A 26,192-nucleotide genomic window follows, 5' to 3' on the forward strand; every position below is an offset into this window, starting at 1 on the left:
TTCAATATATGCAACAAAACCACAATTTAAAAATATTCGTTGTTGCAGGTAAAAGTTTGACCTTCACTGAAAATGGGACTTTTTTATCAAACAAATACAAATCTAAAGTACGACTATGCAGAGGAGTGGTCCTTTTTGGTATTTGGCAATTATGTACCATAATATTAATATTAGTGTTAATGCATTAACTTGTTAGTAGCCTCTATATTTCCCTGTACTTGAGGTAAATTTAACACTAATGAGCAGTTTAATCTACCTGATAGTTTATAATCTCGTCACATTCTTTGTATTATGTATTTAAGAAGTAAGTAATGCAATGAGTAATATTTTTCTCTGAAATATAGGAATATAAAGCGCCATAAAATATGTATTATATATGAATAAATATACCTAGGTTCATTCCACCAAATTATTAAGGAAATGAACTAATGAATGAATGAATGAATAAATAAATAAATAAATACATAACCTTTCGCCCTTTACTTGTCAGAGTATTCCTTCATTGTGGTGTTGTATACTTATTTAGACACTGATACTCTGTCTTGTATAGTACTGAAACAATGTTTTAAAACAAAAATCAACAAATCTGAAATAATGTAACTAAGTACACTGGTGCCCTAACTTAAACAAAAGGTCTAGTCATCATATTCTGACACCCTATTCTATTTCATTATGTTTGTCGTAATGTCAATAAACCTTCACATTCCATAACATCACTTTTAAAGCATCCTTTGATAAAAATGTCAGACAGCCCCTTTAACACCTGAAACCTGAGTTAATTTCTCAGCAGAGTTTCGGGGTCCTGGGACAATACAGTGCCGCCGTGTTGCTGTGGTATGACAGGGGAGGTTTGAAGATGATGATACCGGGAATCTGAGCTCGTCTCAGCAGCTCTCTGCTCACCCCACGCCACTGCGAAACCCAACCACCGTCTCACCCACGACCATGCACACTCATGACTGACTCTCAGTCTGAGTCTGACACACACACACTTACACCTTTTACATCACAACGTTACCTGACCTTTTGGCTTTGACGGAGCAGCGCAGAGACATTGTTACCTGTCACCTTATAATGGGAAGACCTGTGCTCTCAAAACATGAAAACTCTGAGCAAAAGCAAGATATTGTATATTCAGAAAGCATTCCTCAAGCAAATCACTCCACTCAATATAGGCTACTATTGACACTAGCCTGACCATTTAATATACCATTGGGTGTTTTTTTTTAATGGAAAATGCTTGTTTCTTAAGCCTCCCAACAAACGCGTTTTTTTGTGATCACGAGACCAGGAAATGCTGCTTCACTTTAAGCTGAATGTTTGAACTTCGTTTTCAAACTGTTTTACATGTTCACAACAGCGTGAGCTGTCGGCTAATGTGTAGCTCCCCTGGAAGCTTGAGGTTCGGTGACTTGCTCGAGACTCATTTAATGTGAAAATGAACATTGGGGAGAGAAATACTCATTTACCTTGTTTTTTTTTAACCTGTTTTTGTGCCTCAGAGTGTATCTAGACTGTCAATCCTGTTCAGTCTTACAGACGCTGAATTCATTGTGTCAGGTGGTTCTGACAGTAAAGCAACACCAGAGCCGCCTTCAGAACGGCAACCGCTAAGTGACTTGTGGGGACCTCTTATCTGAAGGATTGGGTACAGGATTGGGTACAGTTTTTTATACAGTCTATGGTACAGTCTGGAGGACAAACTTGGTTTTTGCTTCTCTGGGAAAAGCACATATCATTTAAACAGCAAAGCTCATTCTTCATCAGACAGCTAGTACATCAGTTTACTATGCCCTCTGGGTACAGCTGTTTTCCTCTCCTGAATTCAACAAGCTTTGTTTTTTTAATTTCTTTTGTCAGCTTGTATACTGTTCACTGTGTGAAAACTCAAGAATACAAAGGAACCACAATTAATAAAAGACACATGTCTACTTCTCTATGCACACTCTGCTCAGTTTTGCTTTCCTTTTATTCTACCTGATGACAGATTTGCTGTATAGTAATTCAATTAAAAGCTCATTAGCTAATTAAGGAATATACAAAATTGCACCCTTTCTTGTGAAAAGTTAGATGACAGGAGAAACCACTCTCATCTCTGTATATTCAATATAAGTCTGATAATGGGAAAAATAGTTGCTCTGTTCAAAGAAAAAAAAATAATCTTGCTGCCACAAGTTAAAACAGCAGTGACAGAGGCACCTTCTTTCCTCTTCTTCTCCCTTGGAGCTTGTACTCAAGGTTCAGCTTAGTGTGTAAAAACTGTCCCACTGTTCCCCAGTAATGTCTTCCAAACAAATAGAAGGCAGCAGCATATTAACATAAAGTTGGACATCCACCCATATCATTGCCCCCCACCTTTTCCCCTGTGACATAGCAGGACAAATCCCAGTGGGCCACAGTATCACTGAGGTAGCTATTCAGTGAAGGCCTAAAAAAATATTGAAAGATTAATTTTTCTTTTTATTTATTTATTTATTTATTTATTTATTTGTTGTTATCGTTTTGTTACTGTTTGTTTTTATTTGCTGGGGATAATAGTAATACTTTCTAGATTATTGTTATAAACTGACAAACAAATAGGCTATTGAACATGGGGTAGGGTACATACATTCGATGATGGTATCTGGGTGAATCTGACACTCCCTGGCAGGCAGGGCCTTCAGTAGCTGTAACTGTGGCTGTAACAAAAGCGAGTGAGTGTCAATTTGATATTGACAGGTTTCTTAGCCAATCATATTCAGTTAAATTGTGGGCGGAATGGTTTCCCGGCATTTGCCACTTGAAGCCATACCACCTGCTAAAGTTGTCAGTGAGCAGCCAGGGAGAAAAAAGATTCAACGGAAAAGTAGGGAAGGCAATGAAAGGAAATTGCAGAAATATGTGAAGAAGACGGTGTGGTTGCTGGGTGAACTGAAACTCATTTTTCACGATTAACTTTTCAGGAAAAACATAAAATTGTCGAGAAAGGTCGACCATCACCTAGCTTACCAGGATTAGCGCAAGCTAGCAAGAGCTAGCAGTGGCGCCAAAGGCGGTAAATGGAGTATCTTCGGTGGCCCTACAGCCGCTATCAGTGGGCGCGCACCAACACCTGATAAAGACCTTGGTGGGATACAATAATTTGAGTTGCTTAATTAAAGCAGCTCTGAAATAAAAGTCCAGTCCTGGACGCCTGCTACTGAAAACCTTTGGAGACACACATATTGACTTGTAGTTGAGTGGGCAACATCGGAGAGAGAGCATTGCACACAAGAAGAGGGTAAGGCCAAAAATTCCCCTCCTTCAATTATAGCAGCCTCTTCAGTCACTTTTTCTGTCACCATTTCACTATTATTATTACCGGTTCCGGGTGAGTGAACGCTTGTGCAATTAGCTGCCACTGCTCTTAAGTTCCTTTTTACTGTTTTTAACCGATTTCCTGTGCCCTTATCGTCTGATCTCTGCCTCACTGCCAACTTTTGCAATGCTGCAGTCTGCCCTGGTCAGTCTGCCAACTATCAACTGTCCTGTGTGTGTGTGTGTGTGTATCTAGGCTCCTCACCTGGCTGCTGCTCGGAGCCTTCCTCTGGTCTTTCATGGCAACAATGTGCATTGATCGGCTGTTTGTATGGACTGTGCTGGCCTGGACTGTCTGTCCTTCATCTTCAGTTTCTGGACGGCGGTACTCCAGGGCAAAGCTCCACCCCACCACCGGTGTCATCACCGTCGGACCATTCAACCGCCACCCCCTTTGGAGCAGGGATCCTCTCCTCCAGGACATCCTGACACACCGTAAGTTGGATTTTCTGTGTTTGACAGAAACGTGGCAACAACATAATGACTTTTTACAGCTGCATGAATTTACTCCTTGTTTACATCTGTCAACTCCAGTCTCTGGCAGAGGGGGAGGTCTCCTGATAATTAACTGCAGGCAAAATTTGATAAGATCACTGCAGTATTTGGTTAAAGATATTTCTGAAAACAGATTTATAGAAACTACATTTAGAAACTAATAACTATTTAATTAATTAATGAGTTTCCCTTTGGGGATTAAAGCAGAAGTAAGCTAGCCTAGAAATCTAGCTGCACCCTAGCGGCAGCAAAAATATTTGCTCCGTAGGTGGGTCTAGAAACGAGCCATAGGAACTTTTTGAGTCTCGAACACCGATTGTGTTCACCAATCACAGCGCTCTATCTGTTTAGAGAGTCGTTGGGCGGGCTTAACGCGATGGCGACATACATTTTAATTGGCTTGTCAGGCTAATGGCATCCTGCTCTTTGCTCTGATTGGTCGTAGCGCTACCCTATTGCGTGCAGAGGCAGTTTGAAAGACAGCCTTCATCCCGCCCCCTGGATTGAGCCGAGGTCTACCGGTCGTTTCCAGACTATACATTTTAATGATATAGTCTGGCTTGTCAGGCTAGAAGTAAGCGGAATATTTGTGTTAATATAAGTCTTAAATAGTTATATCTTCCGACAGCAATCACTTCTATAGAGTGTTTGGTCCGAAACACGGGTCTGTCAGTCACTCTGCTCTACTGTAAGCCGAGTAGAAAACTTTTATTTTATTTCCTTGTATCCTACAACCTTTATCCAATGAGTAGAGAGAACGGCATAAAGGGGCGGTCCTCTCTGTGTGTGCAGCCAAGGGATGCGCGTGAATGTGGTGACGTAGGGACGAGGGCGGGGGCTGCTAACTCCATCGGCTGACAGGAAGCTAGCCAAAACCACCGGATCGCTTACTTCTGCTTTAATAAAGTAATTCCTATCTTTGCTTCACCTGCCACTAGGAAGCAGAATGTCTTTGTTGACTGCTTCATGGGCACAAGTTGCTGACCTTCCCATCGTGAGCATTATGATTGTTTTTAGGTTGACCTTTGCTCAATTTTCTCCAATTTTCCCCATGTTTTAATTTATGTGGGATATTGCAGTGTTGAGGCACAACATGTTTAATAGCTGAACTTCCATGGCTAGGGGTTTTACAGTATTGTTTTATTTAATTGGTTATTGCCATGTACAGCCCCATGATCCTATTGAATTTATTTTCTTTTTATTTATTAATTTGCACGTTGTTATAATCAAGCAAGCAATATTAAAACAAAATAAACAGGATGTGCAGGTGAGATTAATAAAACCGGGAAAGGTTTATAAAGGAAATCTCACTTCAGTAATAAGAAAAACAAAAAAATAAAAGACCACACAGAACAAGCAAACATAGAAACACAAGAGAAAGAAGCAAGAGTAACTCATAAGTGTGTGTGAGTGTGTGTATACGTGCTCAAGCGAGCATGGGAGTGTGCGACTGTATGCATGTTGAAGGCTATAGAATATAGAAAACTATATTGATTTTTTTTTAAATGTCTTTACATACTGCTGATGATTTAACTTCTGATTATACTAAAATGAATATAGTCACTTTAAAATACAGTAAAAGTGTATACCTCTTATAATATTCTCTTACAAATATTAGCCTTTTGAGCACAGGAAGCTAATATCTTTAGCTTAGCATTAGGTCTTTTTAAAACCTTTATTTAACCAGGCAAAAATCATTAAGAACAAGTTCTTATTTGCAATGATGGCCTTACAAAAAGCACAAGCTTCTTGGAGGGAGGGGGAGAGAGGGCTGTGAAAAAAAGTATTGGTTAAAGATGGTGGCACAAAGCACAACTATACAGACATGTAGCAGGACAACAACAGAGACAATACACAAGCATGGCTATGCAGACAAACAGCAAGAGAGTGACGGGGACAGAAAAGAGTTAAACAAACAGCTATTCAGTCATACAGGCATATACAGGCAAAGCAGCAAGACAGACAGTGGCGGGCAAGGCAGAGAAATATAACAACACACTAGTATTACAAAGGGTTAGGAAGGCATTAGGAAGGCTCAATTGATAGAACACGAAAGACAAAGAAAAAGACAAGAAAAACAGGGTTAATAGCAAGGATTAGTTACAACATCACAACACAAATACATAAGACAGAGTTACTGGTAATAACAGGGTTATATGCCCATGCCCATACAAACACCTATAAAGTTCTGTGATTCAAAGGTTTTTTTTAATCCTCTTATCTCAGTCTAATATGTACCAGGCTACTTCTTGGCTGGGTGTGTGTTGTAGATTAAACTAATTAGCTGTGATGTGTTAATTAAAGAGCTTTAGGTGCTGGTGGTAATCTGAATTCGTACCTGGACAGAGCCACGCTAACTGTTTCCCCTCAATCCTCCAGTCATTGTGCTAAGCTACGCTGAGCTGCAGTTTTGTTTACCACCGAGACATTATAGTGGCATCCAGCTCTCAGCAAGACCAAGAATAAATGATTTACTATTGTTTTGGGTCAAATAATCTTCTAAGTAGAAATATGTAGCCAGAAACTAAATCGCTAGTGCAGACGTGACCATCGGCTACTGACTGATACACACCTCTGCTTCCCACAGACGTATGGCGACAACCTCTGAAGTCCTATGTACAGTATGTGGTCCAGGGGTGTGTGTGTGTGACATTAGAATATGTGTGTGTGTGTGTGTGTGGCCCTTTAATATAGAGAAGAGCAAATGATGGATGAGAGGGTTGAAAAACACCCACTCAAACTGAAAGCCTGTGTGTGTATGTGTTAGGTTAAAGCCACACACTAGGGTGTTTTTCTCTTGTTTCCAGCATCACTATGACACAGCTTGAGACACACACACACACACAGAGACACACGCACGCACACACACATACCACACACACCCACACGCACACACACACACACGTACCACACGCGCACACACACACATAGTGGCGTTATGACAAGGCTGATGAAAGGATCAAATGAAAGAGTTGAAAGAGTGACAGCGGCCGATCATCTTTGGTGAAACTACATCCCTCTACCTCTCTCTCTCTCTCTCTCTCTCTCGTTCGCCGTCTCTCTCCACCCCCTTTCTCACACATGTGTACCTACCAGTCTACCATACACACATGCACTTCACTGCCACTGACACATCTCACCCCGTAATGACAAAGTAACAGGTAAGAATGCATTTTTATTGTAATTCACTGTTTTCACTTTGATTGTTTGTGTAAGCAGGATGTTATGAGGCCGGAGCTTCTCAGAATACGTTGAACTTAACCCAGGGACCCAACATTAGCATTACTAGCATACTCACACACTTCTAAAACACACCTGTTCCCCCCTGAGTCTTATTTGTTTGCCCCCATTTAACCTCAATACGATGGAGGCAGGCTCGCATGTTTATGTATATCATGGGTTAATGGATTATATTTTTACGATACCTTGTTTAAATCCATGTACCAAGTAAAAATATATAAATGTAGATAAATCAAACAAAAATTTTGGGATGTCACAGAGAGATTCAGAGATATGACATATAAGCTTTCTCTCCTTGCGCTACTTTTTTGTAGCAAAATTCGGCAAAAAATTTTTATTTTGAAAATCCCTTTTGATTTGACAATGTGCCTCTGCTGACTGATCTAAAACTTCTTGTCCTTGCGCAGTAAATGCTTTGGAACGATCCATGTTCCACACACGGCAACAAAATCACTTCTGTGCCTCAACTTTTTCGTAGCATTTCAAGTGTCATTACCCACAAGATGTTGTTGTTTGCAGCTCTCACACAAAGAGTCCTAAAACCACAAGCCTGACTTTGTTCACTGTGAACATTTAGTGAGATAGAATGATATGATAAAGCAGGGCCTTGGTTTGCTCCGGCCACAGTTAAACATGAAGGTTATGTTCTTACAGCAGAGGCCTACAAGTAGAATCTGAAGTCCTGGATGTAATCACACAATCTATTAATTTGTTGTGTTTTAATACCAAAATGGATTTGCAATCAGTTTGCACAAAACTTATAACATAACATTGGTGTAGTAATGCAACAAAGCCTGTAATGGTCAGTTTTTGTTTAAGCAGTTTTACCGAGGCGTTTATTCAGCTTAGTCATTTTGGAGTTTGCAGTTCATTTGGCAGTTGTATTGTCTTACTGTTGTTTCTAATTTTCCTCCATCCCAGCTGCTTGAAAGAGAGTGGGTAAAACATTAGTAGAGGAGTTAGTGTTGTTGTTGCTATTTTTGTCCTCCTTCGATTTTGTGACCTCCTTTGACATCTGCAGACAGAACGGGGGCAACGACAGCTTTCGTGTCTCAGACTGGGATGTAGCACCAAAGCGTCTGTGCCAACGCCGGCCGGAATCAAAAACATTTATATCAAACATTACACCATTTTTGTAGCTCAAGCTGAAAATCAAAGCTCAGGTCTCAGAAACAAATCCAGTTGTTTTCTCATTTCAGCTTATTCATGTTTGAATAGCTTCTGTAACTTTAGATGTCGTGGGCTTCCACACTCTCTACCTGGAGGACGGGGTGAAATGAGGAAACGGAAGAGACGCAGAGCGATCAAGGAGGATTCTGTGAAATATTTTGCCGTTCATTGTTATGGTGTGCAACTTATATACAGTGTCTGTAAGAAGTATTCAACAGCATAAGCACAAATGAATACAAAGAAGAATGAAGAGTCTTGTATTTCCAGTGCTGCTAAGATATATAGGCGCTTTAATGATAATTCGTCTGAGCTGTAATAGATTCAAACATCTTCACGCTGCAGTTTTTTTTCCCTTTTCATCTTTACCAAAGAGCTCAGGCTCTGCTCGGAGGCTCGGAGGCTCGGAGGCCGAAAGTGATCAGCAGTTTTCTCTGCAAATCCTGGATCGGACTGAGGCCTGAATCCCCACATAACGGTGTTATTTGTAGTCTCTCTGTGTAGTTTTGGTGCTCCACTGCAGACAGGCATCCCCGCAGAATGATCCCATGCCAGATGTCACACTGGATATTGTGCGTTTCTCTTAGTGCGCAGTGTTCAATTTTTTGTCTTCACTGGTAGTTAAACCTTCTTCCACTTTGTTTCACACATGTATTCTGGTAAACGCAACCTCAGATGTCATGTGACTCTTTTTAACTATTGGTTTTCGCTTTGCCATACAGCTGTGGCTGGTAAAACATCCGGGAAATAGCATGTGTCTCCCTCCTCAACTGTGGAAACCTTGTTGCTCCCTAGCAGTGGCTGGCCTCCTGTTGGCTTCCCTCACTGGCTTTCACACAGATCTCAATGTAAACTAGCACAGTCAGCCCAGGCATAATCAGCGCCTCAAAAATATCCATCTATTGTTCCCCTGATTGGTGTGTCTTATTTGAAGATTACCCTTCAATGTTCCTTTATCCTTTAACACTGTAGTTTTTACAAAGGGCTTGAGTGTGTGGAGCCTGAAATCGCTTTATCACCTTGAATACACACAAACAATCTCCAGCTCCCATCAGTCAGCTCAAAATAAAAGAGGTCAATATTATGCAGTTAAATTGCACTTTCACAGTCACAGTGAATTCAACCTGTTTTACTTTGTCAGTTTTGCTGTCTCGTCGTATTGTGATACTTCTTATTGTAGTTATTGCAGCATCAAAGTCACTATCTATCTTTCTATCTATCTATCTATCTATCTATCTATCTATCTATCTATCTATCTATCTATCTATCTATCTATCTATCTATCTATCTATCTATCTATCTATCTATCTATCTATCTATCTATCTATCTATCTATCTATCTATCTATCTATCTATCTATCTATCTATCTATCTATCACGCGGTGCTTTGCCTTCCAGCTGTTGATCATAATTACGTAACATGAATGCCTCTTGTGAAAGTTCTGTGTTGATGTGAAGGGACATTCGATGACTCTTGGTTCTGATGGGTGATGATTATTGGATGTCCACATATCGTAGCTTTGCTAGTAATATGGCAGGGCAACCACAAGACCTGCAGAAAAATAGATGTAATTTTTAGTTTAGCTGATAATCACAACCTAATCGACAAAGATGTGCTTTCATCACTGACATGTTTTTTTGTCTGGAGAATAATGCAGTTGGAAATCATTTTATTCTAATGAATAAAAAAAAAGGTAATCACTTAATTATTTATTACCATTATCATATTTTGTTTAGTCACAGTCAAATAAATGAATGTTTCGCAACGGCTGTAATTCAGCATTTATTGTAATTGTAGCGTTATAATAAAATACGATAATTGTAATGAAATAGAATAAACGCACTAGATATAGTGTATATACGTACACTTAATCGTTAGATAGAGTGTGTTCTTAATTTGTTTTTTAGTTTAATTTCAAGATAATTTAATTATTAATTTGAACGGTGTGACATTAAAACAATTGAAGAACCACTGTAACTGTGGAATGACTTCTACTCGTAGCGTGCTCTTTTAGTTAACCTCCGCTTGTCCCTCATCACCTTTGTTGTCATTAGTTATTGTATCCACAATACGTAAGATTGAATTTAATCTATGCACAATAAATTACAATCACAATTGCTGGTATTTTCTGCAGCCACGTACAGGACAGTACGGTGATAGAAAGTATCATGTTCTCGGTATCAGACTGTACCTGCAGAGTTAGTTTGATCTGATTTAATTGGAATAATGTTATGTATTTTACGTAAGAAAATATATGGATTGGATCAAATGGTCTGCACATATTTACTGTGAAATTTGAAGAATTCTACTTTTACTTTTGTCCTGAACCAAGCTTGATTACATTCTTAATTTTAAAGGGCCTTTAGTTACGGGTAAGAGTTTATACAGTTGTGGTGGATCAGTGTTGTTCATGACTTTATTAAAAATGTTCTTATTGTCCACTTTAGAAACACGTCTGAAATAAACAATGCTGTCGTGTCACTGTAGAAGTCATCATGATCTGACCGTGTTTCAGCATTTTTACAGATGAACTGTGAACAGTTTCCCTGCTGTACAGACGACAATCATAGATTTTAAATGAAAGAAGTCAGAAACAGTCTTTCTAGCACTGTGGGGACGTGTGCAGACGAACGGGTCTCTGAACCTTTTCTGGCCTGTGATCTTTTCATGCGTGCAAAGTCTTGTTACTACGGCGATAAAGAATTGTCACTTTCAAGCTTCTTTTATATTTTCACAGAGGGACTGTCAGATGCATTCAAAGGAACATCTGCTGTATTTGTAACATTACAAATGGAAGTTTAACATCACTCTGCATAAGACGTGAACCATCCTGGGGTCCCAGCACAAAGCTGTGAGTTGCTGCTTCGTATCGTTGCACAAGTTTGCAGGTGTAAATAAATACAACATTAATATTACAGTTTAAGCTACGGCCGAAAAGTACGGATACTTTCTGTGTACCTTTAGATTACTCTCACTATACTACTCCACTGTGTGTTTTAGACATACTATTGTCTTTAAAACACATGCAATGATTGTTTTTCAATGCAGCCATTATTATTCTGAGAGAATGAAACACAGTCCTTTGAGTAAACTAATGAATTCCTATTAACTTCAGATATTTGTATTTATCATTAAAAGAAAGGTTCACCTTTTTGACAGATAACTTTCTCTGTCACATGCTTCGTATGTGATTGACAGTTTGATAGCTTTTGAGGTAATGTTACAGTTTCTCGTACTGTCCATGCCACACACACACACTCCTACAACATCGACATGGATCGTCGTCACATGATAAGAGGTGGAATGAGCTCATTTAACTGCGATCAATCACATATCTGCCGCCCGTGGAAAAAGACTGAATTTCGTGAACAGAGCCAGCTCTGGGTTTATGATGTACAACGTTTCACTTCAGTTTGTCTCCATCCATTCAGTTCCCCTCTTCTTGCCAGTCATTGCATGTTTTCTCTCGATGACGGAAGACGGATGAGGAGACGGCATGGGGTAAAAAAAAGAAGAAAAAAAAGAAAAAAGTTGAGAGAAAAAGTCCAGAATTGCTTTGTCTCTTTCCCCCTCCTCTGCTCCCACAGCTTCTTACGGTGAATTTGAGAGAAATCTAGAGAAGCGACTCCTCCGTACGTCCTCCTCCGCACTCCCCTTCCATCCTCCGTTCATTCACACATTTTTCACTCGGCTGTTTTTCTCAGAGGTACCAGATATGAATGCATGCTAATGGAGACACAGACACACTAGAAGACCATGGCAGAGTGACTGCTATAAAGACGGAAGAATGTGGTGAATTTCAAAAACAGACCAAAGGCATGCTAAAACTGATAAGACGGCTCTTTAAAACAAGACGCTCTCACTTTTAGGCTTTTGAAGACTAAACGCAACTTAGTGCTGAAATAAGCTTTGAAAAACTACAGTTGAGAGTTTCTTTTATTCCAAAAACAATTTTTCTTCTTTAACTTTATTATTGGATATCTATAAAGGGCCGTGTTTTATCCCAAGACAATTTGTCATCCTCCCAGTTCATGATTACTAACCACAGCAGTGTAAATGACTCAGATACTGACTGTAAGTTTTATTAGAGATGGTAAATGTCTCTTTGCAGCTGGAATCTCTGCATTGACGATCAGATCAGAGCCTTCATCTTCCACAAAGAGCTGCATGAAATGAAAACTTTGAATTGACCTAAATAAACGTAAATGTAACCCATCAATAGATCACGGCAAATTATCATCTCCAATGCTGAGGTTGATTGTTCAGTTACCACATCATTATCTAATATGCATGTTAATATTGAGGTTTCCAGCTATGAGATGTAGTCACACTGTACGAGTGGCCTCAGCATTAACACAATCAGCTGCACACACACACGCACACACACACACACACACACACACACACACACACACACACACACACACACACACACACACACACACACACCCACACACACACACACACACACACACACACACACACACACACACACACACACACACACACACACACACACACCTTTTCTCCTTCTCTCATTGTCTACACTCTTAAATTAGACACACAAACTGACTTTTCACAAAAGCGGTTTATGAGCATGGCAAGCACACACACCTTTCACGCAGATTGCGAATGTGACAAACGACTCTTTTAAAAATTCCACATTAATTTGCCCCACAGGGTCTCGTACGCATGTGAAGTAAATGGTGTTTCTTGTAAATGAGTGAAATGTGTCATTTTGAGAGGAAAAAATATCTCCGGCTGTTAACAGCAGCTCCCATTTTGAAAATCTGATGAAATTTTGATGGGAGGCGTCAATTCCAAAAGTCTGAAGGCCGTCACAGCTCGGTGAAAATTTATGATGAACCGTTATCTGTTTAAATTTATGACGAACCGTTATCAGCACGGTAGTCGTTTCTGATTTCACACCTGCATGCAGCTGTTTAGAACAGATACGATATGCGTCATATTTTATACAACATATCCATGTAGAAAATAATGAAGTGTAGAAACGGAAGTGATGCAAGAGAGAAATGACTGTATTTGTTAGATATACATATTTACTTTACTGGATGGAGATGCTAGCCTGGCAGATATAGCGGGATAGGTAGCCATTTTGCTGACAACTGATGCGGCAAAAAAGAAGATGTTTGGGAAGACGGAGGGTGTTTCGGGGCGGGGCGGGGCGGTGCGTGGCGCGGTGCGTGGCGCAGTGGGTGGAGCGGCCGTCCCATGTAGAGGCTACAGTCCTCGCCGCAGGCGTCCCCGGTTCGAATCCCGCGTCGGGCAGACCTTTTCTGCGTGTCATTCCCCCTCTCTCTGCCTCCCCATTTCCTGTCTATCTCTACTGTCATCACTATCAAAATAAAAGCAAAAAGCTGAAAAATATACGTAAAAAAAAAAGAAAAAGACGGAGGGTGTTTTGAAAGCATCACCGATGGGTTTTACAGTAAAGGGGATTGCTATAGCAACTCAAACGATGTTTTTTACTCCATAAATTGCAGCGGTGAGGAAGGATTCAGGAGCAAACTCAGAGCAAACTACAGTAACCAGGTTAGCTTCGAAGCTAAAAGTGAGCCAGTATACAACAGTAGTATACGGTAGAACGGTAGTCATTTCTGATTTCACACATGCATGCAGCTGTTTAGAAGAGATACGGTATGCGTCATATTTTATACAACATATCCATGTAGAAAATAATGAAGTGTAGAAACGGAAGTGATGCAAGAGAGAAATGACTGTATTTGTAGGATATACATTTACTTTACATTTCATAATTGACCATATTCATAAATCATACCTCACAGCAATAGAATAATACTATTAACAGTATTTTACATACATGCAGATAAAGATGAGGCTTAATGAATGTGTGTGATGCAGTTAGATCTCGCATCACCTGGACAACATGCAACCTGAGAGCACTGGCAGTATCTAACAGTCGACAAATGTTGTTTGACGTTCTCTGTGGCTCCATGCCTGGTCCGTTTGAACTTGTGTGTGTGTGTGTGTGTGAGCGTATTGGGCAGGTGACTGAGGTTGCTTGCAGACTTGTGGATATGTCAGCATTCATGTTTGAGGTTGTGTGTGCATGAGTGAGTGGGTGTTTAAGGCCATATGACATAATAAAGGTAGAAAACAGCAACTTAGCACATTAACGGTGAGCTGTATATGTGTGTATGTGTGTGTGGTGGGTGAGTAGGTGGGGCTGCAGGGTGTTTAGAGGGTTCCCTGAACCTCATCGTTTGTCGCCGTCTTCCTTCCTGTTTCGTTCTCACTCTCTTCCTGTCAGCTGACTCAGCCGTAGACTCTTGATCTGGTAAACACGCTCCCATCTCTACACAGCCTCTCTACATATATACATACACACATGTATAAAATGCACTGTATGTAGCCACACACTGATGTACCAGTGCACTCTGATGTTCTGAAAGCAGCTAACAACACATTTATCAGTTTGCAGCCAAACCTCACTTTATACACACACACCATATACGATAAACGTATCTATGTTATTAAAAGTGTAAAACTTGAACACTTTTAAATGCAGGTTAGAAAGTTTTTAAACTGAATGCATTTCATACACATCCCTGAGTGTTTTTCAAAACTCAACTTCAGCATGAATGTCTGGCAAAGATATGAAACTATGGAAAAAGAACTGTAATAAAGTAGGAGAGTGTCAGAAAGGAGGCGGGAAACTAGGAAAAACAGTTAAAGCAGACAGACGGCGTATGAAAGGACAGAGATTAAGGAAATCAAAGAGATAAAAAGCGAAAGAGAGAAGATGAAAGACAGGACGAGAAAACAAAGCTGGGCGCTCGGTGAGAAAGAGAGAGAAAGACAGAGAGCGAGATAAGGACAGGCAGAGAGACGGAAAGAGAGAGAGAGATGGAGGAGGGGGGCAGAGAGATAAAGATAGCTGAAAGGAGGGAGATCCGTCAGCGTTTGTTTCCTCAGGATGTGGTTACCACGACGACGAAAAGGCAAAGAGGCAACATCACTACCCGCTGGTCCCTTCTGACACCTGCAAGTGTGTGTGTATGTGTGTATGTGTGTGTGTGTGAGTGTGAAATTCAGAGGATGTGTGTCTGTATATGTACGTGCGTTTCACTGAGTAACTGAGAGAGTAAAGTGTGTGTGTGTGTGTGTGCGTGCGCGTGTGCATGTAAAAAAACCACTGTGTATCAGTGGTTGTGTGTCCATTTTGCTTTAGGTGTGTGTGACAGACAGTATGTATGTGTGTGTGTCAAAGGAGACGCAGCCGAGAAAGAGAACGAGAGAGAGAGAAAGAAAGAGCGAGTGAGAGAGAAAGAGAGAGAGAGAGAGAGAGAGAGAGAGAGAGAGAGAGAGAGAGAGAGAAAGAGAGAGAGAGAGAGGAAGAACTAAGTGAGAGGCTGAAGATCTTAAGGGGGAATTATAAGACTCTACACTCGAGACAGTGGAGAAGGAAATAACTAAAAATAAGTCTGAAAGAATTATGAAGAAAATCAGAAGAACCAGAACCCGAAAACATGAACAACAGGGGACGAACATGTGTGAAAAGGAAATTAAGCACCAAGAACTGGTAAAAAGAAAACCTCAAAACGTATGCAGTGTATCTGGCTTCATCTCATCTTCCTTCGTTCTTTCTCTTTCTGACTCACTCATTGTCCTATTTAGAGCAGAATGTGGTTTGAAAGAAGAGAGAAAGAAAAACCAACGAAGACTCAAGATTTAATTCAGTACAGTGAACAAATGAATTTCCAACAAGCGGCTTTGTTCCTGAAACAATGTTTCTTTTTTTGGAGACTGCATTAGTTGCAGTGGTTGAAAAGTAAAGAGTGTATTTTGTTTAAGGTAGCACCCTGTTGCTTCTCTGGCTTCTCCTCCAGCATCACTTCGGTATGTCTGCTCGTGTGTGTTTCTCTTCAGACCAAGTTGCAGCCGTTTTACATCATATCAAATGATCTTTCTTTTTAATCTGTTTTTGAGCGGCGGGAAACGCCAAAAATCTGATGCCGTCACTTGACGTCGTCTGCGTTAGCACAAGTGCTAACAGAAACGTGTTTGCCCTGAACAGCTAAAACCATTTGGAATAAGAAATTGGCTTCAGTTATTTAAACCTGCAGGCAACAGGAATAAAAAGAGAATAATGTGTCGTACAAAAACCAAACACTTCTGTAAATGAATCATCAAACTCATGCCGGCTCCTGCAGGAGAAGTGAGTTACCGAGAGGTGACTTTAGAAATGTGACAACTCTGCGCTCTCCTCTTTCTGGGACCAGACCTGTTGTGCCCTCCTAATAACAACATCGTCCCTACAGTAATTTGACAGTGGTTTTATAATGTGATTAATTTTGGCTCTTGAAGACACAGATCTAACGTGCCGGTGTTGCACAATTCGCGTGACGCATCAGATTGTGTGACCCAGTTTGGAAGGTCAGCTGTTCTACCAAAGCAAATATTTGACTTTCTCATGAACTTCATTTTCAGCAGAATGTGATATTTGTGTATATGTGATTGCTAAAAAAGAAGAAAGCTCCATTTTTCAGTAGCAACAGCTCTGGTACCTGGTGCTGTTGACAAGGCTGTTGTGACATGATTTTCTATTTGTTCATTTAAACTCACCCAATGTTTCTCTCTGTGCCCTCCCTGCAGGCAGTCTAAACCCAGCAAACAATCATGGATGACCGCTCCTTCCCCAATGTCCACCACCACCGCCACCGCCCGTCCTTTCACCTCACCTTACCCGGCCTCCAGAGTCCAGAAGCAGGATACCAGCCGGCCCTGGACTCCCTGGAGCAGTATGGAAACAGAGCAGAGGAATCTACGTCTTTCCCCACGTCAAGCACCTCTTCCGGAGGGAGACGGGGGAGCAGCGTGGGAGACAGGGGTTTCCAAAACACCAGTCTGGATGGAGATGCTAGCCTGGCAGCCCATCTCGACAGAGATAGCGGAATAGGTAGCCATTTTGCTGACAACTGGTACGGCAAAAAAGAGGATGTTTGGGAAGACGGGGAGAGTTGTGAAAGCATCGCCGATGGGTTTTACAGTAAAGGGGATTGCTATAGCAACTCAAACGATGTTTTTTACTCCATGAATTGCAGCAGTGAGGAAGGATTCAGGCGCAAACTCAGAGCAAACTACAGTAACCAGGTTAGCTTCGAAGCTAAAAGTGAGCCAGTATACAACAGAGAGGCTAACACCGGCCACTTCACTAAACAAACGACGCCCCACAGCAGAGGGGCCGCAGGAAGCTTCAGCGACAGCAGCGTAGAGTATTGTAGGACAGATTCACAAGTGAGCGATAATTACTTAGGGAGGGAGGAGGATTATGGGTCGAGCTGTGGTTCAGGTGAGGACCAGCTTCAACCGGCAGAGGTGGAGGGACCCTGGCTCAGTGTGTCTCCCTCCAATCAGACAGGAGAGGGGAGGTGGAGGGGAGCAGCGGAGAACTTTACTTTGGCCCCGCCACTGAGGTCACCCATCACCATCAACAGTGGGACATACACGCAGAAACTGGATTCCTTCTCCGAGGCGTTCCTCTCCCAGCGGAGGAGAAGAGTCCCTGTGATTCCCAGCGGGGAGTCCTCGGGACAGATGTGGGAGTTCGGAGTAGGGAAAGTAGAAAGCAAGTCAAGGCACAGCTGTGCTTTCGACGCAGACTCCTACCTGCCTCCCTCCTCCTCACCAGCTCACCCCTCTCTCCCGTCCTTCCCCTCCCCTCCCACGTCCTCTCACCTCATGCCTTCCGTCCTGAGTCCCCCTCCCACGCCTCTACCTCCCCCTTCCCACTCACCCTCCAAAATGGACTCTCCCGTTGTGTTCGGAGGAACCGGACACTCAGTTTCCCAGGGGGGAGAAGCCCTCGGCACGCTCCAGTTTTTCACTTCACGTCTTCAGTCTCTTCCATCGATCCGTTCCCCCGGGATGATATGGAAGTTTCCCGTGCTGTCGCCGTGCATCTCGCAGTCGTCCGGCGACCCCGGCAGCAACGAGGGCAACCAAAGATCTTCCCATGCTGCAGAGTATGGCAGCATCACAGGTATTGTGTGTGAAAACATGATGGTAAGATAAAGGAATTGTCCAATTCAACTTTCTCAGTTCCATACTGCTCTAACTGAGAAAGAGAGATACTAAAATAGACTAGTGTACTGAGAAATGACATATTTAACACAGGTTAATACCCACATGTAAATTTACGGGACATGTGGGTTTTCGAAGGTGAACTTGTGAAATTTCCCGTTTCCTGTATGCAAATGACATTTTCACTTTTCATATTTTCACATATAAAACCATTTGAGACAGACTAGTCTCTAGTCAATAGTTGAGACTATTGTAGGCTACAGTACCATTTTACACCATGTGAACATACAAGATGTCACATTTACTGCATGTGTGCATTAAATAAACAATTTCTGTCTGTGTCTAGTGACACCTCCCTGTCTGCACAGACATCTGACTCCGACATTGTTGTTTTGTCCACACTACACATAAGAGCTCAAGATGTTTACTGGTGTTATGACTTTAAGGCTGTTTCATTTCCCCTCTGTCATTCTTCTTCCAGCCTCACACGACATCCTCCAGTCTCCTGAGTCGTCATTCCTCTCCTCCCCATCGCATTGTTCATCCCTCCATCCTCCACCCAGAACCCTGTGTACCTTGAACAGCCAGTCTCTTCATCCATCCCTCCACTTTCCCTCTTCTCCATCCCACCTTTTAGCAGAAAAGGTAGCTCCTTACTTGGTGGCCCATAAAGTAAAGAATGGACCGGCCACTCTGAACCAGTCACAGCCACAGGTAGGATACACTGCTTCTGCTTTTTTCAAAATAAACCATTTGAAGACATTTAAACAATTTGTTTAATTCCTCTTGCTGAGAGAACGATTTGGCCTGGCTGTGTTGTTTGGTCACATTTAAAAGAGTTTCTGTATGTCCCCCAGCGTTGTAGCTGACTTCATATCGTTAGCTCGACAAAGAATGTTTGAAAATGAACATGATGTGTTCGGATCCAATTAGCACTGGTAAATGTCAGCATGCCAACACACTTAAAAACAGGTGAACATGATAAATATACCTGCTAAGCATTGTATGGTTGTATGGTCATTGTTGTCATTGCTAGTATGCTAATGTTAGTCTCATAGAGTTGTTTGCAAGACCGTAGAGTCTTAATAGCTTTGTTTTCTTTATAACAGCCAGATTAGATCACTGTTGACCGATTGCACCTCTAGTTTTCGGAGGAAGGTGACGAAACATCTATTAATAACTTAACGCCCACGCCCACGCTTATTGTAGAGTAGAAGTGAGAAGTAAATAAATGTGTAGATGGAGGATGTTGTGCTTTTGAACTTTTTCCTCACAAACAAATACTATGTTTGACTATGCGTTTCCATGTTTGCATATTGTCGTCACTGCTCCACAAAACACAGGAGACTGGGTGAAAAGGTGGAGCTGTGGGCGCTGGAGCGGTGGGCGGATGCATAAATGGCTGTTTGTTAAGAAATTACGTGAACTCTAAGTGTGTAACTTCTTCTAAAACCACAGTCTCAGATGAGGCTGTTATTTTTAGACATGCTAAATTGATACCGTGTCTAAATAAGACACATCTAGAGTTGGTGAGAGGCACTTCATCCTTGACAGAGTCGGGCGATCTTTCTCTATACTTATTACACACAAATGAGATATCTTATCACCTTTCATGAAAAAAATCACACAAAAATTACAGTAAGACCTCAATTATAAAACACCAGAAGTGTAAAACTATAAAATGCTTTTTCCCTGGATTCTTATAGCAACAAGCCTCTCCGGTCTACACTGGAACTCCATTTCCCAGTATCCTTCACTCCAGCAAATATGAGAAGAGGGGACACTATACTCCCCGACCCCTCCTCAATCCGGTCCGCAGGGGGACAGGGCTGTACTACTCCCTCTCATTTCTCCACCACAGAGAGGACAAATCATGTGGAGAGGAGGAAGAGGAAAGTGGTGTGTTGAGTGGGTAAGTTGATGCTCGGCTCAGGAAGAAGAAGAAGAAGTTAGAATAGGAGGAACTACTAAAAATCAGTGATCTCCAGAGAAAAATACACTATCATTATGCGAGTACATGGTTTCTTTTGACTGAAGAGCTTTATACCAATTGGTTGACAGTCTTGTTGTTTATGTCTATTCTCACATTGAGTCTCATTACTTTCTCTATCCTTTTTTCCCCCAGCTATGTCAATGTGGGGCACGAGTTCCAGGCAGAACTCCCTCCCTGCTTGGTGGATGATGAGAGGTCAGGGGTGTGGTCACAAGAGGAGGAGTCCCCCAGGGAACAGTTGCTGTGGAAACCACTGGAGGAGCTGGATCAGAGTGCTTTCTTACAGAAGCAAGGTAAATGTCACGCCTTATGCAGGTGTCCACACCAAAGCCTCATACTAAGTCTAAAGAAATGTCAGTGAACTCTCGGATTGTCAGCATTACAAGGAAGAGGCAAACTTCTTGAGGAAGGACAACTTTCTGGCCAGGATAAGGGACAGGGACTATAATTCAAACTCAAAAAATATGTTTTATCAATGATTAAGGATAAAACATCTAGGAACATAATAACAATGAGATCATTTTATTATCTCTTGTTATTTGAGGTTATTTTTATTTTTTGAGAGAATAACGGAACAGTTTGGACACAGCGTTTAAAACCTCTTGTGTGTGTCTGTGTGTACTTGTGCAGTGGAGACGCTGTTGTCCATGTGTAGTTCAAGCTGCCTCCCAGGAGGGGGCAGTAACACTGAGCTGGCCCTGCACTGCCTGCACCACTGCCAGGGGAACACAATGGTAAGCCATCTTCTCTTCTCTTCTATTCTCTCTCATCTAGTTAAACCCATCACATGGCTCATCTGTCTGTTCTCTGCCTCCTCCATCCTTATCTCCTGTGCAGGCCACTCTGGAGATGCTTCTGTTTTCACAGCCCTCACCAACAGGAGACTACCACTACTCTGGTAACCTTTGACCTTTAACCTCATTCTAGCTCTTGACCAATCTATGCCTGTTAGCAAAAAAATCCTCAATAATCACCTGATGTTCAGATAACTCTTTGGGGTGGAGTATTTATTCACAGTTGAATCTCCCTTGCCTTTCATCTAATTAACTTTTGACAATAGACCTGTATTGGACCAGAGTTACAGAGTATAACATAGTCTGCTTCATGAATTAAGTCAGTACTTGATATGTTTTTGAAACTGAACATTCATTGTCTGTGTTCAAATCAAATCACTTTAGTTTCATTTCCAGTTTGCCCTGTGCTGTTTGCACCTCTAACTGTGTGAAGGCAAGAAGAGGACAGAAATAGGAAGGATACGTTAAATAGCTTTAATGTTTTGCAGAAGGAAGTTTAGCGCTTCCTTATGACAGACAACATTTGTGTGGCATCTGAATCAGCAAAAGAGAGACCCCTCCCACTGTAGTATAATGCTAGGCTTTGTAACAGTCCACACCTCCTGCCCCCTTAATCGCATGCCACTCTCTTTCTCTCTCACTTCCTTTTGTCTGTTTGGTGAATTTAAATCCACCAAGAACTTTGTAAAGTACAGAGTGGCCATTGTTCTGTGCATTAGTGACCGTTCAGGTGGCTGCGGCCATGTACTCAGGTGTACTGCCACTCATTCTGGTCCACCTGAGAACAGCTAGACAACATTTATTACATGTGTGAAATTCTTGGCATGTCCCAGGACCCCCCCTCCAGCTACTGACCCCATGAATCACCCCAGGTCTCCATAGCAAATGGCAAACACCCCCATGCCTGTCTGAGTGAAGTCTAACAATGTGTGTGTGAGTGTATGCGTGTTGTGTAATTTAGCAACTCAATCATGTTTTTAACAACCTTATAAGCAAAGGTACATGCTACATGCTACATGCTACATGCTACATGTTGCATTGCATCATCAAAGTCCTCGAACTCATCATCGTCTCCTTCTGTGGAATAGTTCCTGTCAAGTTGCTGCTGGGTTTTACATATTTCACTACAATGGTTTCATTACTACTCCCAGCAAGTCATGCAGTGCAGGATTACCTTTTGGTATTTGTTTTCATTATTTGTCATGCCCTCTCTTCCCCTCCCCCCTCCTCTCTCTCTCTCTCTCTCTCTCTCTGTAGGTAGTGATTTTTGGACAGAGACTGAAAAGACTCTGTTCAACACAGCTCTGGGGACGTATGGAAAAGACTTTACACTCATACAGAAAACGGTATAATTGGTTAATAATTAAGCTGTGTTCTCTTGGTGGTTACCATGTTGATATGTTCCCTTTCTTATCTTTCTTTGCCTTACATATACAGTATAGACACACAGACACAAAGTAAAAATTACTATTACTATTCCTAAAATACTATGTCTGTAGTATTTTCATGCCTTTGGAAGTAGAGAAATACAGTATGTATCAAGTTTTAAGTTGTAGTGAGATATTAATCATTTTTGATGACCACATCAACACATGGAATAGAAAATGGAGCATTTATGTTCAACTGGTCCAGACCATATTAGTTTTTCTATTTCTTTTTGCAGAACCATTACATGAATGTGATATAGTGTTCGTGAGGTGCAGTGTGTGCACTGCTCTCTTTCCTGCCTGCACCAGCTCAGTTTTTGGTGACTCACTGTGCTCTTCAGTGGGAGAGCAGCAGACACATCTAAGTGCACTGAAAATGGACGGCTTTATTTTGTAATTGTGATGTTAAGGAGCCAGAGTAAAGGCCTCTGATCCTTTACAACAGCTAGAAGGTATAAAGTCCTTCCCTTTCAACTCATGAACTGCTTTTACAGTCTTCTGAACGCAGCGTGTCTTCCATGTGTAGTCTGGAATTTAAGGGGCTGCAGGGTGAAAGTGCAGGACACCACCACTTACACAGGACACACTGAAAAGGAGTCAACGCTGCAACTGATTGACCAAACACTCACTTGAAAACTCACATAGTGGATTCAATAAAAGGCTGTAAAAATGCCATCTTTCTCACTAGTAGTGCTACTGAACTGCAGCACAGTTTTGTTTCCTGAAACGTGTGGGTTGGTTTGATGTTGGGAATAAAGTTGAGGTAGAGACGGAAAAAGTTCGGATTTTTAGAAGCTTATTATGTATGTGCTTACACGTGTTTGTGTGTGTGTCTGTGTGTGTTGCAGGTAAGCACTAAGACTGTGAGCCAGTGTATTGAATTTTACTACCTGAGCAAGAAGCACCTGGACAAGATGAGGAAACAGAAGGAGGAAGAGAGCAGAGATGGAGAACTGGAGCACCAGAAAAGTGTAAGAAGCACTTGAAAGGAGGAGAGGGTTTACATGTTTCTGCCTCTTGTCAAGCTGACCCAGCACTGGTGTCTCTTTTATTGATTTAGCTCCCATCTGTCTGACCGTGTCTGTCCTTTCTTTCTTTCTTTCTTTCTTTCTTTCTTTCTTTCTTTCTTTCTTTCTTTCTTTCTTTCTTTCTTTCTTTCTTTCTTTCTTTTCCTGTTGTTGTTGTGCTCCGGTTTGCGTTTGGGGGTTTATCCACTGCATCATGCTCTCTGATCCCTGCAAGATAAACCTCATAGCAAATAGAAACAGATAGAAGAGATACTGCCTCAGGCACATGTAGTGTAGAGTATTTGGAGTTCCTGTGTAGTCCTGTGTAATGAGTTAAATTTTTATCCGGTGTGGAATGCAGCTCAACAAGTTGGTCACAGCATGGTGGCTTATGATTGGTCCTGTTTTCACAGGTAACACCCATCTGTCAGCCAGTGGACAAACAGTTTGGACTGGAGGAGGCGGTACGTGTGCCGCCATTGGCCAGCTTCTTCCCCTGCAAGCTGTGTGGCAAGTGAGTAGAACCAGTCAGACCAAAGGAATCTCCAGCCCACAATTTGGTCTGTGTTTGGCTTTGGGGCAAACCAACAGATGGTTTTCATTCTCAAGTTCTTTCTTCATTTTCTGCCTTCTTCTTCCCTCCTTCTCCCTCCAGAATGTTCTATAAGATCAAATCCCGCAACGCTCACATGAAAATCCACCGGCAGCCTCAGGAGGACTGGAGCGACAGGCGGCTGCAGCACCAGCTCCTCACCCAGCGTCTGGCCCTCAGTCGTAACGCCAACCTCATGACCACCTCAGGTACCAATCTGCTCCAAACTCAGGCTCCAGTTCTGACCTTTCCCTCCTCCGGCCTCGCTGCAACATCAGGCAATGCGGACAATGTCTTCACCTCCGTAACCAACAGCAACACCATCACTCCCAACACTGCGGTTACGTACGGCAACATAACCGCTTCAAACTCACATCTAATCACCAGTATTGGAACTAGTGACTCAAATCAAAGAGAGCCAGCACCCATCTTACCTTTCCACCAGTCATGGGGCTCATTCGGACATGGGCCCAGCCCTGCTGCCTTCTACTGCAACACAGAGGGGAAAGAGGATATAGGAACTGGGACAGTGGGTGGAAAAGATGCAGTTAACTGGCAGTAGTGTTTGACTCTCTCAAAAACATCAGATTTCAAACTTCAGTTCAAACTTACCTTTAATTCAAACTTCTGTCTTTTCAGACCCCTTTTTAAAAAAATAAATAAAACATAAACATTTTTATGGTTATTTTTGTAAATTGTGTATTTTCATATGTAACATATTTAAATGTTTCTTATGCATTTGACATTTGAATAAAACTTATAACCTTATGATTGTTTTTGAATTCACCACAACACAACACATGATAAACAAATGAGATAAGGAGTTAATCAGCTATGAACAGATCCAAGCTAGACTAACTCTTTATCAGGCAGACATGAGAGTGGTTTAGTATTTTCATCTCACTTTCTCACAAAGAAAGCAAATAGCAGTATCATCCAACATGTTTACTCTTACACAGTCCTTTGAAGAGCAGCTAAATTGTTCAAAAATGTCCTAAATTCAAGTCGTCATAAAGCTAGAGATACAGCAGCACCTTCAGACGCATCCACAAAGACAGACATGCACACTCCTTGTTGAAAGGTTTTGATATAACACCGTAATGGGCTAATATTGACCTTGGTAGACCATCTCCTCTCTTATAGCTGTCTGAGTGCCCAGTATTTTCCTGTTGATGGTTAACTACAGCGATTGTGTGTTTTTTGGGCTGCGTCCTGGAAGGAGAGCTGTGTGGAGTAAGGCAGCTGAACAGAAAATTATCTGAAATGAATCATACAAACACGCACAGATCATTTATGATGACACCCACATCGGATAACTTTGTCTAAAGCTTAATGATTAAATGTTCCTGTTAGATAATTCAGCTTTTGCAGATATATGCTGATTTCCATACAGACTGCAGAGAACATGCCCTTTATTCCCTATATACAACTCTCCTCCACTGATTAGGTCACTTATCTATCTGGTTGTATTTCTCAGGGCGGTGAGTATCCTTTGTTCTCGTATCTTCATGAATGTAACTGCCACTACAGGGGTCATAAGAGTGTGTATGGTGTGTTTGTTTAGGTTTATATAATAGCCCACACGTCCTTCTACTAATCCTTCCTAAAGAACATCTGTGAGTACTTTGGTTCTTGAGCGTATGAGTGTGTGACTGGGTCATTTTCTCCATCTGTGAGTATGTGTCTGCGTTTGTGAGCATTAAGTATTGATGCCTGTATACATGTGTGCCTGTCATAAAATCTAACAACGGCCTTTAATGGTACCTCGCCCCTGAAGAGTCCACCATGTCTAGCACACTTTGTCTGGCCTCTTTTCTCAGTCTGGTACCTCTGGCCAGAGGCATTGTGTTCCCCACAGTGTCAGAGTCACTCTGAGGGATTACTTAAATTTGGCCAAAACTTGTGCTCAAGTATGAGCTAATTAGATTTTTGTGGTATAAAAATTAAGGGGTTAATCCACAGTGACCTTATAAAATAATATAACAACTTCTATTTCCAGGTTGTCTGTCTACATACATTTGTGTCCATATTTTCCTACACAAACAAACCGTTTTTACATCCCAGAACAATGAGTA

The 26,192-nt window shown here is 41.7% G+C and overlaps 2 protein-coding genes across 5 annotated transcripts in view; one reads left to right on the forward strand and one right to left on the reverse strand.

Annotated features, from left to right (window-relative positions):
* Positions 1-3,624, reverse strand: part of snx15 (sorting nexin 15) — a 28,054-nt gene extending 24,430 nt beyond the window's left edge. The window contains exons 1-2 of one of the 2 annotated variants that reach the window (XM_083993557.1): positions 3,542-3,624; positions 2,609-2,666 (exon numbers count right to left, since the gene is read on the reverse strand). The gene's annotated coding sequence lies outside the window, so the exon portion shown is untranslated. The remainder of the gene's footprint in view (positions 1-2,608; positions 2,667-3,541) is intronic. The other variant, XM_083993558.1, reaches the window with a different exon arrangement.
* Positions 3,625-3,676: 52 nt separating this feature from the next.
* Positions 3,677-24,885, forward strand: LOC311002258 (uncharacterized protein). Of its 3 annotated transcripts, none has more exons than XM_083993554.1 (11): positions 3,677-3,771; positions 16,877-18,263; positions 18,786-19,018; positions 20,011-20,216; positions 20,430-20,590; positions 20,928-21,031; positions 21,135-21,195; positions 22,349-22,437; positions 23,367-23,489; positions 23,939-24,039; positions 24,181-24,885. In XM_083993554.1, the coding sequence occupies exons 2-11, from the start codon at positions 16,901-16,903 to the stop codon at positions 24,677-24,679; spliced, it is 2,940 nt and encodes a 979-aa protein (XP_083849680.1). In that variant the 5' UTR covers positions 3,677-3,771; positions 16,877-16,900; the 3' UTR covers positions 24,680-24,885. The 3 variants fall into 3 exon arrangements, with proteins under 3 accessions (XP_083849680.1, XP_083849679.1, XP_083849681.1); XM_083993553.1 differs by lacking the exon at positions 3,677-3,771 and adding an exon at positions 6,951-6,992; XM_083993555.1 differs by lacking the exon at positions 3,677-3,771 and adding an exon at positions 15,682-15,803.
* The last annotated feature ends 1,307 nt before the right edge of the window (positions 24,886-26,192 follow it).

The sequence above is a fragment of the Trachurus trachurus genome (genome assembly GCF_905171665.1).
Source record: "Trachurus trachurus genome assembly, chromosome: 18".
NCBI classification, from domain to species: domain Eukaryota; kingdom Metazoa; phylum Chordata; class Actinopteri; order Carangiformes; family Carangidae; genus Trachurus; species Trachurus trachurus.